Raw genomic sequence first — 14,354 nt, 5'->3', positions numbered from 1 at the left:
TTTAAAAATATATTATATGTTAAAAATAACATGTTAATGAAAAATAACATTTTCAAAAACAACTAATGAGAAGAGTGGCAGTGTTTTATAAAGTTTTGCAGATATCATGGCTTAATAGAAGATAGTTGGATTCTCAAATCTACTTCTGCATTCAATATATTGTGATTTGTTGTTTTGATTGAAGTAAAAGAAGAAAATTTGACCTCAGATATATAGGCAAATATTAGATTAGTATTATTATAAATATAGTGACTTTGAAGGCTTCTGGGGATTGTAGGACCAGATTTTGAGAGAGTTACTCTGTTCCAATCACCTCATTTTACAAATCAGGACTTTTGTACCCCAAAATATAAAGTGACCTCCCCAAGATCACTGGGGAAATCATTAGTTAAAATATCCAATGATATTATAGTCATGAGAAGAAATAATGTGAAGTCAAAGCTGAAAGTGAATGAATGGTCTGAACATTTGGACTACTAAATTATTGATCACCATTTTTTTCTAATTTATAATATGTTTAGGGTCTATTATATAGACACAAACTGAGGTCACTCACATTCCATTGGCTAGGTGATCAGATTGTAAATGTCCTCATTTTATAGATACTTTTGGTCACTTAGGAAACAGTTCTTCTGAAGCGAAGGATCTTCCCACCTATGTCTAATGCCACCAATGCCATATCTTGTCACCTCTGTAGAAGGCTTTTCTACTTAGAACTCCCCAACAGGAACAAAGCTATAGAGTTAGAGATTTGAAATTGTTTCTGCTTTTGAATGGCAAAGTTAGCACTAGATTTCTTTTGTGTTTTTTTTTTCAGCTATAGAAGATGAATTTGACTTTGCTTTGGGAAAACAAACACCAGCATTCCTAAAGAAATGTGTTTGCTATATTCGAAAAATTGCAAACATTGAACGTTTTGTGAAAATTCCGGCAATGGGTAAATACATGGACATAACAGGGACAGAACCAAGGATTATCAGAGACCCAGAAGCCCATGAGAAACTGATAAAGCTCAGGGATGAATTTATCCCTACCATTGTTGCATCATCTAATCTGAGAGTCTACACTTCCATTACACATTGTGATATGAAACTTGGTTATTCACAAGAAGTAGAGAATCATTATATAGAAGGACTTGGTAAACAGTTTTATGAGGACATGATTGACATCATTCAGGCAACTGTACAACAGAATTTTGACACAGAAACCGATACACTGTATGATGAAATTCTTCAACACTCATCATTATGTAAAACATATGCCTCCTTCTATGAGTACAAATGTGAATCTCTAAATATAGTCCATAAATACCTTCTTCCAAGCAAAGCAGGGCACATTAACCCTCTCATTACCTATGGAGGACCTTGCACTGGAAAAACTCTTCTGTTAGCTGAAGTAGCCAAGAAGGTAAATGTCAATTCATTTTAAGTGTTTTTGAAAAGTTGCCTTTTGTAAATTAAAATATAAGTGAATTTATTTTATTTATTTTGTTTGTTTATCTGTAGATTGCTCCAGTGTTTATTTTTTTGTTTGGTATCATAAGGAGGGCTTACTCCTCAGCCGAATGGGTCAGACAAAGAATGTCTAGCATGCAGAGATCAGACTGGATTGCAGAGACAGGGCAAGAAATCAAAGGATATCCAGTTAGCATTCAATGAGAGAAAGTTCAGGAAGGCAAGTGGAGCATAAAGTCATAGTAATCTAGGAAATTGAAAAAAATCAAAGATAAGGAAGAAAGAAACAAGGATTTATTAAGTACCCAATATGGTCAGGCGCTGCTAAGTGCTTTATAAATGTTATCTCATTTGACTCATACAAGAACCATGCAAGGTAGGTGCCATTATCATCTCCTTCAGTTAGAGCAATTGAGTCAGACAGAGGTTAAGTGACTTGCCCAGGGTCACATAGCTAGTAAGTCACTTAGACTGGCTTTGAACCCAGGTTTTCCTGCCCCTAAGTCCAGGACTCCTGTGCCACCTAGTTTTCTCACTGCTAATAGCTGGGACAAAGACACAGTAATTAGAGTTGGAACTCTAATCCCTGGAAGGAGTAGGGACCTTATGAGGCAGGATACCAGGCAAGAAAAACAGTAGAGTACTAAGGTATTCAATCAAGGAGAATAAAAATAAGGGCCTCATTACAAGAAATGAGGTACTAGGATTGTGGTGTGGTATTTTTTTTTAGTTTTTGCAAGGCAATGGGGTTAAGTGGCTTGCCCAAGGCCACGCAGCTAGGTAATTATTAAGGGTCTGAGGTCGGATTTGAACTCAGGTACTCCTGACTCCAGAGCCAGTGCTCTATTCACTGCTCCACCTAGCTGCCCCTGTGGTTTGGTATTAACAAGAACTACAGGAAAAGACTGATGATGCTAAGACACACAAAAAAAATTGATCTCAGACTTTTAATATCCCACAGTCTAGATCTAGAACTGGTCCTAGAATCAGAGGCAAGGCTATTCCTACATATGAAATGAAATTGTGTAAGGATTAAAAGCAGGTGGGAGGTGGAAAGTTCATATAACAACATACAACATGTAGATAACAGGCTACTGTTTTCATTGCTATAAAGGTTGAGTTTGAAGTCCTTTTATCTTAATTTGTCCTGGAGAGCATAGTCATTCCCTTATATGTCATACCTCTTTTAATAGTAAATCATTCATGAAATAACCCAAAAAACTGTGTAGGAAAAAAATTGAATATAAGTGATGTAGAATTTTGACAGTATATGCAAGTAGAAAAATCATAGGAATGGAGAATACATTACAGAGTCTAATTCTGACTACCTTGGGAAACAGTTCTTACTAAGATCCTTCATTCCTTGATATCCCTATCTAGTCACCCAAGGCTAACTTATGTATAGTCCAGGGTCCAATTTCCTCCAAGATCTTATATATTCTTCAAGACCAATTTACTTTGAAACCAGCCCAGTTTGGATTTCAAAGGCAGCATGGTATGATAGAAAGATGATTGGTCTTGGAATCAGAAAAACCCTAATTTATCCCACTTTTTAATTTACTTGCTATGTAAATTTAGGACATCATTTCACCATTGTCAGTCTTGTTTTCCTGTCCAAGATAATATTTATGCCACTTAACTAGTAAGATTATTTTGAAGAAAGAACTTTCACAAGTAAGAAAATAAGGGGCAGCTAGGTGGCACAGTGGATAGAGCACTGGCCTTGGAGTCAGGAGTACCTGGGTTCAAATCCGACCTCAGATACTTAATAATTACCTAGCCGTGTGGCCTTGGGTAAGCCACTTAACCCCATTACCTTGAAAAATCTTTTTAAAAAAGTAATAAAATATGAATTGCCTTACCCAGGAAAAATGTGTTTTGATTTTCAGGTACTGTTCCTCTAAACACATTAGATTAAGAAATGAAGTCCCATTTCATCTCTTGTTCTTTCAGATTCCTAGCCAAGTAATCTAACTTAAAGGTCCAGAAAGATCTCTCTCAATGGACCCTTACATAGGCATCAGTTGATTAGATATATAAGCATATTCAATGAGAATTTCTAGGATCCTAGAAATTCTAAAAAAAAAATTTCCTGAAAAAATCCTAGGAAAAACATTTCTATTTGACTGTTCAAATAAACATAAAACTACAAGGTTAGTTATGGTGGATCAGGACCCGGGTCCACTCTAATTCTGCCTCTTTCATGGCACCAAAAGAAAGTTTGAAGAAATTTATGATCATTCTTTAAATAAGCTTCAAAAGATAAAGGATATCCCATCTTTCTGTAGGAACTAGTGTACTATAAATGCAGAATAATGATTACAATTTTAGACATGGCAATTGTTTTTTTTTTAAACTACCTACTTACAAATATAATGGTATATTGGAGAGAAGGAGCCAGTGGAATGCAATAGGGATGTAGACTATCTCTGTGATTTCAACATTATTAAGGAATTCCTACATGAAGACTATCCTTCCACCACTGTAGTCTTAAAGTCTTAAGAGAGTTGCCTAGCATTAAGAGGTTAAATGAGTTGCCCAAGGTTATGTAACCAGTATGAATCAGAGAAGGGACTTGAACCTAGGTCTTCCTAGATTTGAAAGTCATTCTCTCTGCATTATACTCCACTGCCTCTACAAGCAACAGAATGCTACAGACTGAATATTAAAGAGATTAATGAGGAAGGAAGGAAGGAAGGAAGGAAGGAAGGAAGGAAGGAAGGAAGGAAGGAAGGAAGGAAGGAAAGAAGGGAGGGAGGGGCAGGAGGGAGGAAGAGAAAATATCAATAAAACATTTCAAAGGAGGAAGGGAAGGTTAAGAAACTACTAAACTCATGTATGTGTTTTCTTTTTTTGTTTATTTTTTTGGCAAAGCAATGGGGTTAAGTGACTTGCCCAAGGTCACACAGCTAGGTAATTATTAAGTGTCTAAGGCTGGATTTGAACTCAAGTCCTCCTGACTCCAGGGCTGGTGCTCTATCTACTGTGTCATCTAGCTGCCCCCATGGATCCCTTTTCAAACAATTTTATTTAAGCCTTTCTTAAACCTACTCATGTTTCCAGCATGTAGCACCCTTGAAGTTATAGTTTCACAAGTTTACTATTTATTATGAATAGTAATATTTCATTTTATTGTTTCAAATCCTTTAGTCCTATTATACTAGGTTTCATTGACCAAAATTATATTTACCCATACCATATCCCTCACAATTTTAAAAGGCTTTCATCATATCCTCTCTTAGCTATTGTCTTTATAGAGAGAAGAATCCTACCCTTTTTAATATAGTCTCATATTACTGTCTTCCCATCTCCATGATTATTTCAGTCACACCAATTAAACTATGATTATGTAATTAGTCCTTTTAATGAATTTTAAATAGTCACTTAAATACATTGAGATGTTTTTTAAAGAAATTCTAAATCATATTTATGCAATGAGATTAGAGTAATTTTTCCTAGTACATCTACTAACTTACTTGTAATTAGATATTATGCAAGTTTTTAATGTTACTAGGAGATTCAACAAATTGAAAAAAACATTAGGATGGGAATCAAATCTGATTCTCTTTGTGATTATGCCTTTACACCTATTAGGCAAAGTCATTTATCCACCCTGTGCCTTCCCTCAAAGAGATTTTCACATTGAATGAATTAACATTTGTACAGCAAACTTTCTTTTATATAAAGTTATTTGTAATAGTCCACACACACATATAGAGCTCCATCTTTTTTACAAAAAGAAGGGAATTTTGTTGCATCTTTTATTTTCCAATACTGAAATTGATCATTAAAAGTATTTAGTTTATCCAACCTTTGTTGTTGAATTTGCTTTATTTATATTATTCTGATATGTGTTATATTAAAATTATATTTTTCCTTCTAATTCTGTTTATTTTACTATTATTTAATATGAGTCCTCATATAGTCTTCTGAATTCTTCAGTCATTTTTCTAAGAATACAATATTATAATATTACATTGTATTTGTTTGCCATAATTTGTTCATCCATTCTCCAATCTATAAGAATTCCAATTTCCTGCTACCACAAAGTGTGAATATTAACACAAGAACAAGAACCATTAACTGAAACAAAAAATTTCTTAGTTTTTTTGAGGTCTTAAATTCTGATGGTGGTAGTAATAGTGCTAATGCTAGTGCTAGTGGTGATAATTTTAGTCATAGTAGTAGGAGAAGTAATGATAACTAATAATGCTTAAAGGTTTGCAAACACATTATAAATATTACTTCATTTTGTCCACAAACAAATCTGAGGGAGTAATTGCTATTATTATTATTATTCCCACTTTACAAATGCAAAAACTGAGGCAAACAGCAATTAAGTGACTTGCCTAGGGCCACACCATAAGTGTCTGAAACTGGACATAAACTCAGAGCAGCTAAGTAGCACAGTAGAATGTTGAGCCTAAAATCAGGAAGTTTCATCTTCCCGAGTTCAAATATGAACTGGGCAAATCATTTAACCCTGTTTGCCTCAGTTTCTCATCTGTAAAATGAACTGGAGAAAGGAAAGGCCAAACCACTCCAGTATCTTTGTCAAGAAAATAATGTTGGGGCAGCTAGGTGGCACAGTGGATAGAGCACCAGCCCTGGAATCAGGAGTACCTGAGTTCAAATCGGACCTCAGACACATAATAATTACCTAGCTGTGTGGCCTTGGGCAAGCCACTTAACCCCATTTGCCTTGCAAAAACCTAAAAAGAAATAATAATAATGTCATGAAGAGTTGGGTCATGACTTACATCCTGAGTTTAGAAACCACAGGTCTAGCATGTAATGTACTATACCACATATGTATATGTAAATATAGTTATGGATTTTTGTCCTCCTAGGGACATATATTCCCAATTCCTGTGAAATACTTGTCAACATCTTTATATAAATTCTCCATCCCTGTTTTATAGATGAGAAGAGTGAGATTTGGAAAGTGAAATGAATTGAGCTCAGATCTCCTTTCTTGAAGTCTTATTATCTTTTTCTTAGACCACAATGCCTCTCCATGACATTTCTGGAGCTGTCCCTCCATTTATCTACTTTCTCAATTACCCTCCCATTCTATGATCCATTATTTCCCAAATGCTAGACCTCAGTGTGTTTGAGATAATACTAGCTGACATGTATATAACAATTTAAAATGCTTTCTCACAACAATTCTGTTTAGACAAAGTCTAGATTATTATCTCTAAAAGGCAGATGAAGAAATATTAGTCCAGTGATATTAAGAGATTTGCTGGAAATCACTGACAAAAGAATTTTAAATATAGTCCAGATCAGATTAGTCTCTAACCCAGATGGGAGCTAAATAAAGAAAGCCAGAGACAGGTGAGTCAAGAATCAAATGGAAGTTTAATTTCTGAATAAGGAAAACAGATTGCAAATGAAGTCCACCTTACTGAGAAGAAGGATTTGAGGGCTTATGCCAGCATGTTTTGCACATGGAAACCACAAGACAGTCATTCTTAAGTCTAGAGAAAACATTCTCTGTGGCTAATTCATACCTGCAGGCATTTTTGGCAACAATACAAGTATTTTGGGGTCCTGTGGGAACAATCTCCAAGTTATTAGAATCATTGAGCTTTATGATTACCTCTAGACTTTTTATCATTGAGCCCTGTGATCATTCACCAGAATACAGAACCAGAATGGTTCCTACATGATAGGAACAGGAGTACAGCACCCAATTCAGTTCACTTAGCAGTTATAAGTGCAGAGAATGTTAACATGTCAAGAGATTTGATTAATCACTCTCTGCTGTAACATGTGGGCTGCACTCCAGTTCTCAGGTCAGGATCCCCTGGGAAATAGGGAAATTCCAACAAACCTAAATAGCATAATCATTGCATACATTAAATCAATTAATATGAAAATTATAAATCCAATGACATCATAGAGCTAATTAATAGTAGAGCCTATACTAGAAAGCAGTTCTACAATTAGAAACCTTTATTTTTTAATAGCAAACCTAATAAAAGTCCCAAAAGTAATAAGTAATACTGAATTAGAATTCAGCCAGTATTCTTTTTTCCCTCACCAAACACCTATTATATGTGCATATGTTCATTTTGCTAAAACTAACGCTAAATAGGATTTCATGGATCACAATTTTGACAGATTGCCTTAATAATTCTTTTGTAATTTGTTTTTTCTTTCTGCTTCTTATACTTTTTCTGTTTCTTCCTTAATGCCAAATTGTCAGTTGTCATTAGTTGCTTCTTCTTCCAACCTCTATCCACAAACACATGTATAATGTGTTTATATTCTTCTAATTTGTTACTTGATAAAATAGATACTAAACTATTTAGAGTTATATGTTCTATGAAAATCACTAAATTCTGGGGTGACAAGGTGGTGTAGTAGATAAAGTACCGGCCCTGGAGTCAAGAGTCCTGAGTTCAAATAATTACCTAGCTGTGTGGCTTGGGCAAGTCACTTAACCCCATTGCCTTGCAAAAAAAAAAAAAAGAATGACTAAATTTTGAGGGAAGTCTCAAGGCAGTAAAATGTCTAGTTTTAGATTCTTCATGGGTTTTGCGTTTTCATTTTGGTCTACTTAAATGACTTTTTTTTTTGCTTTCCCAGTTCTCAGTTACATTCCAGATGGTTTTAAGTTTCCAAAAGTCTAACCTCTTAATAAGTGTGATGCTAAAATTTCACTATTTTCATTTTTAAATTGTCCTTCTAAACTATGCTTCTCTGTTTTAGGCTTATGGTTGGCTACATGAAGAGATGGGACCTGAATCTGACCCAGTGATAATTGTAAGATTTCTAGGAACCACAGACATGAGCACTGATCTTAAGAATCTACTTCTAAGCATCTGTGAACAACTGGCAGTTAATTACAGGTGTCTAGTGCAAAGCTATCCTAAGAAAATTCATGATATTCGTGACTTGTTTATAAATCTCTTGAATGAGTCTTCATTTCAGAGGCCCTTGGTAATAATATTTGATGCTCTAGAACAGCTTTCTGATATCGATGATGCCAGAAAACTTTGGTGGCTCCCTGTTCACCTTCCCCGTTTTGTACGGATAGTACTATCTACACTGCCCAACAAACATGGGATCTTGCAGAAACTGAGGTGCCTTATCCATGAAGAAGACAACTACATTGAGCTGATTCCAAGAGACAGAAAAATGTGCAGTCAGGTCCTAAAACACCAGTTGCTGCGTGTCAAAAGGAAAGTAACATCAGGGCAACAGATCTATGTCAACGAAGCTTTCTCCAAGTGCACTCTGCCAATGTTTGTCAACTTAACCTTCAGGGAGGTGAGAAACTGGAGGTCCCACAAAGATGTGGATGAGTCCTCTCTCTGTGTCACAGTCCATGAAAGTATAGAGCAGTTATTTTGGTCCCTAGAGAAAAAATGTGGGCAGAAACTAGTATCCCGAGCTCTGGGTTATATCACCATGGCTAAAATGGGTTTGAGTGAAATGGAGTTGGAAGATGTTTTAGCATTGGACAACAGTGTCATGAATGAGCTGAATGAGAATATTAGACCTAGTAACCCCTTACGGGTGCCTTACGTATATATTGCAAGACTTAAGGAGGGTCTGAGTGGATACCTGATAGAGCGGCATGTGAAAAATGTCACACTCTTAGTGTGGGCCAATAGGCATCTACAGCTGATAGCACAGAAGCTTTATTTACATAATGACAGTGACTTGCGTGAAATGCATACAATCCTAGCAGACTATTTTCTGGGGGTCTGGTCTGGTGGCAGGAGGAAAGCTTTCTGTCTTGAAGACCCATACTTGAATGGCTGCCTTGATTTAGAAAGCAGAAGTTTGCTAGAGGAAGAAAAGCATTTTATGGAACAAGCATCTTTTGATAGGCAGGCTCCAGATCAGCCCTGGGTGTTTCAGTGCAATCCACTGGAGCCTGACATCTTTTTTGTCAATCATCGCAAAATGTCAGAACTTTTACACCACTTGACAAGATGTGGGAAAACAGATGACCTACTCTATGGAGTTATCATGAATTTCAGCTGGCTTTATACCATGGTAAAAATTGGTCAATTTGACAAAGCCCTTGCAGACATTGAAGTGGCTTACAACTATTCACAGGAGAAGGAACTGAAGTTTCTGGCCAGTACCCTTCGAGGCATCAAAAGCAAAATTATCACATTCCCTGGCTCCCTTTCTGCAGAGCTGCAGCAAAGGCTTCTTCCAGTTGTCAGTTCATTACCCAAACTGAGACACCTCCTTTTGGAATGTGACAAGGATGGGCCTAAATACTGCTCCATTGTCCCCTTACATTCTTCCATGGATGTGACTTACAGCCCTGAAAGGCTTCCTTTGTCATCTAGTCATCTACATGTCACAGAGATTTTACCTACGTGTAACCCAAGTACTGTCCTCACAGCTTTGGAAAATGGTTCCATTAGCACATGGGATGTAGAGACTCGCCAGCTACTCAGGCAAATCACCACAGCCCAGTCTGTTATTCTGGGCATGAAGCTCACTACAGATGAAAAATACCTTGTGGTAGCCACAACAAACAACACCTTGTTGATTTATGACAATATAAATTCCTGCCTCCTATCAGAAGTTGAAATCAAGGGAGCCAAACATGGAAGCGGCTCTAATTTCATCAATGGGTTTACCTTGTCAATAACTCATGCCCTTGCCTGGTTGGAAGCCAGCAAAGATGTCACCGTCATTGATCTACTTTATGGATGGCCTCTTTATCAGTTCCACTGCTGGTATGAAGTCACTTGTGTCCAGTGCTCTCTGGATGGAGTATATGCTTTCTGTGGGCAGTACCTAAATACCACCACTATATTTCATTTAGGGAGTGGAGAAAAGCTCTCCACTGTGACATCTGAATTTTCAAGTGGCTTTGTAAAGTTTCTTCTAATCCTGGACACAGCACAAGAAATGGTAATGGTTGACAGTGAGGGCAGCCTTTCTGTTTGGAACACTGAAGAAATCACCAATCCCCAGCTAACAGAAGATTTTGATTGTCGAAGAGAAGACAGCGAAGTTGTCAGCATTGAACTTTCCGAGGATCAAAGTGCAATTCTAATCTGCAAAGCCCTCAGCATAGAACTCTTAGACACTACAATGTGGAAGGTGGCGGAAAAATTCAGAGCCAAACACAATGAGCGCTTCATCTCTGCGGTGCTGTCCAAAAATGGGGACTGTATAATTGCCACTATGGAAAATACCTCAGCTGTGTTTTTTTGGAGGAGGGACACTGGACAATGTATGGCAAGCTTACAGGAAATCTCAGGAACCATAGTCAAACTGGTCAAGTCTAATCACCATAATATGCTGCTATCTTTATCTACCAGTGGCGTCCTTTCTATTTGGGACATAGATATAATTACAGCAATGTCCAACATAGACAAGACAGGAAAACCCATCCAAAGACTGGTGTTACCTGCTAGAGGTGAAATAATTTATTCCTTAGATGGATCTGAATCTGTCCATAAGTGGAACTTTAGCAATGGATTCATTGAAGCAGAATTTAAGCATGAAGGCATCGTAGAGCATTGTGTTCTCACCTCCTCTGGGGACGTGATGGTAACATCAGATGACAAATGTAGCCAATATGTGTGGCACACCAATACTGGTGAAAACCTCTTTCGCATTAATGGACAAAGAATATCCCAACTGCTGATTACACACAATGATCAATTTGTGGTTTCACTCTGTGAGGAAAATGCCTCTAGGGTTTGGCGACTGGCCACAGGCCACAGAGTGTGCAATATTCTCACTCCTTTACAGAATGCGTTTATAACCTCTGCAAATACGTTTGTGGTGGGCATCACAAAAAATAAAGTGTTGGCAGTCAGTTTATGGACGGGAAGTATCACCAAAAAGTTCTGCTGTGAGGATGGAACCATGATTGTAAATTTCAAATTGATACCTGATTGCCCTGATATCATAGTATTTATAACATCAACAGAAACTGTGAATATTTGGAGCCTTACAGATGAAGTCATCTGTCGACGTGTGCAACTTCCAAACAATTTCTTAAAAAATCTAGAGGACTTTGAAATTTCCCCCAATGGGAAACTAGGCATTATATCCCGGGGGGATGAAAATATAAATGTTCTTGATCTACATAGTGGTAAGCTAAGAGTGGTACATGCTGCTGGAATCATCTGGCGGCAGAGGTTGTCACGAGATGGCCGCTACCTGGTTTATATTTGTTTCCGGAATGGAGAAGAGGAAGATGACAATGGTGCAGTCTCCAGCTTAATTGTCATGAGACTTGCAGATGGGAAAAACATTGGTGCTTGCTCACTTTATAAGACACCAACGTATCTTGCACTGTCACAGAGGCACTTGAATATTATTGTTGGTTTTGATGATGGAAGTATAGGGATTTATACTGTAGTTGACCGGGTTGATGCAGCATTGAAAATTAAAATTGCTACTTCAAACAGCCGGCAAATTTTCAACAGTGCCACACAAGCATCCAGGCCAAAATGTAACAGTTATTGCTTTAAGGCTACTGCAGATTGCATTTGGAGAGAATCCACCGAGGTGTTTGCAAGAGACAGCCCCATCACAGTGACTGATCCTGCAGAAACAACTGAAGCAACACCAACCAAAAAAAATAATCCTTATGATCGTGTATGTTCTGCCATAGAGAGCAAAGGTCACAGTTTTGCTGCTGACAACTAATAACCTATTTAGACAGGTTTACTGAATTTCATGATATACATTTTATAAGTCTGTCTTCTATATCTGAAGTGGAAATGGTGCATTTCTTAGGCAGAATGGAATTTGTGACTGGTATTTGTCCACATATGTGTAAAAATTACATAGATGGGAACATGTTTTGGCTATAGTTTTTTCCCGAGATTAATCCATGAACATCCTCTTCCAATGGCTCATAATTATATGGAAATAGCCCTGTGTTCTAAAAGGCTGTAACAGCAGAATGCAAGCACTGGTAGGTCAAAAAGGCTTTGAGAATGAGTCCTGCAAAAGATTGTACATCTTGCCCAAGCACTACCTTAACAAAGTTCAGAGAAGCTCATCTTTGGAGATTTGATTACCAGGTGATTATTTTTGGTCACAGCAACTCTTTAAACTACATACTAAAGTTTGAAAAGACTGTGATTCACTTTCATGATTGAACACACCCATATGAATAGAATCATAGCTCCCTGAATTTCTAGAATTAATCCAAGCACGAAATCTTTACTGGGCATTTCTAGCAATACTCTACATTGCTATTTAATCCAGAAGTTAGAAAATAGTACAGCATATTGACTCTAGCTCTATTTTTGCCAGAAGTATGTCTTCGGTTCATTCAGATACTATAGGCAGGGTCTATACACACACACACACACACACACACACACACACACACACACACACAGAACAGTATGACCAAAATCATTGTCATGCTTTTTTTTTAATTCAAACAACCATTACTTTGTCTATGATGCCAAATAATTCTTTTTTGGCAACATTTGGTTGTTATTATTATTATATAAATACAGCCTTAAGCCCACTCTACCTTTTACCATCAAGATAGCAAAGACTTACATCTGGGGATAAAGGAAAGAAAATAAAAAGGGGGAAAGTAATTTAACAATTCTGACTATATGAAACTCTAGTGACTACTTCCTAACATAAAAGGAAAGTACCTTTAAAAGATGTGAAGATACAAAGCTGTAAGCTGGATGGGTCTAGAGGCAATCGGCAGCTAAAAGGGCAATCCAGATGCAGAAAATCTATCTTGCAAAAGTTGCATACATGGGTTTTTGTACAAAGGAGGAAACCATTTCTTAAAAAGTTATTTCCTGAGTTATAAAAGAACATGTTTAATATGAAAAATTCATTCTTTTTTTATGCCTCTTTCAAAGTACCTATTTTGCTAGATGTGATGAAAACTTACACAAGGGCATTACAAATGCAGTTAAACTGTTCAATTCTATTACTGTATTAAAAGGTTACTTTTCACTCTCTAATAAGAAGTATGAATTATCTCCTAAATCCCTACACTGAATTTCAACAGAAAGCTAGTTTTCTTGATATACCATGTATGAACTAGTGATATTTGCCTTACTATCATTCCTCTTCTGTCCTATGTTGAACGCAGAGAGATGACCAAATACTCTGGGACTAACAGAATATGCCTGCATTGTGCTAAAATATTCATAAAATCTTAAGGCTGTCCAAAGGTTCTTTACTGTTCCTGTTTGTAATAAATTTCTTACTTCTCCATATGTATGTAAGCTTATTATCTGTTTTACTTCCTGCTTTGGAACTGTTCTGAGCCTTTTCTATAGTATGATCAGTTTCAAGGCAGAAGCTGTGAAATATTAAATATTTTTAACTATTTCACCTGATTTAAGAAAAATGGTTACATCTTAAAAACTGAATGGTTCTTTCCCTGGCTACATCATACACGTGGCATGGACTTGGCTAATTTTAATGGGCTTTTTTTTTAAAGAGGAAACTTGTTACATCCTCTAGCAAATGAAATTAGGAGTTTTAATTTCTGGTTCTGCCACTGACTTGTTGTAGGTCCTGAGTCAATTATCTAACCTCTCTGTTTCTCACTTTCTCAACTATTAAGTGAGGTTAGTGGTAGTTTCCCCTATATCCCTCCAGGAATAGTGTGAGATTGTTTGATAATGGAATATACTCAACTCTGGATTATTAATAATAATGGAGAAAAATTAAATGGCATATCTCTTATATCTTTTATATTTGACTGTGAAATGTAGTCGAGACACTAATACCCTGAGAGATGACTCAGATATTGATTATTATCTGAGTTGAAATCAAGGAGTAGCCAAGAGGTAGACCCAGGTCCTTGTATATATAGGTACATAATCTGGAGTTGATTGTATATCAAAGTGCTCATCAAAGGCAGACCATAGTCATTCAAGATATCACTATCAATATCATGAGTAG

General features: G+C 36.8%; 1 protein-coding gene across 1 annotated transcript in view; it reads left to right on the top strand.

The window, feature by feature from the left end:
• Positions 1 to 12,773, top strand: part of NWD2 (NACHT and WD repeat domain containing 2) — a 169,015-nt gene extending 156,242 nt beyond the window's left edge. The window contains exons 6-7 of the mRNA XM_074227479.1: positions 818 to 1,407; positions 8,175 to 12,773. Coding sequence (XP_074083580.1) covers positions 818 to 1,407; positions 8,175 to 12,104 — 4,520 coding nt within the window. The 3' untranslated portion in view covers positions 12,105 to 12,773. The remainder of the gene's footprint in view (positions 1 to 817; positions 1,408 to 8,174) is intronic.
• The last annotated feature ends 1,581 nt before the right edge of the window (positions 12,774 to 14,354 follow it).

This window comes from Macrotis lagotis, chromosome 3 (genome assembly GCF_037893015.1).
Source record: "Macrotis lagotis isolate mMagLag1 chromosome 3, bilby.v1.9.chrom.fasta, whole genome shotgun sequence".
Lineage (NCBI taxonomy): Eukaryota > Metazoa > Chordata > Mammalia > Peramelemorphia > Peramelidae > Macrotis > Macrotis lagotis.
Note: the sequence above shows the minus strand (reverse complement) of the source record. Positions and strands in the feature narration are given on the sequence as shown.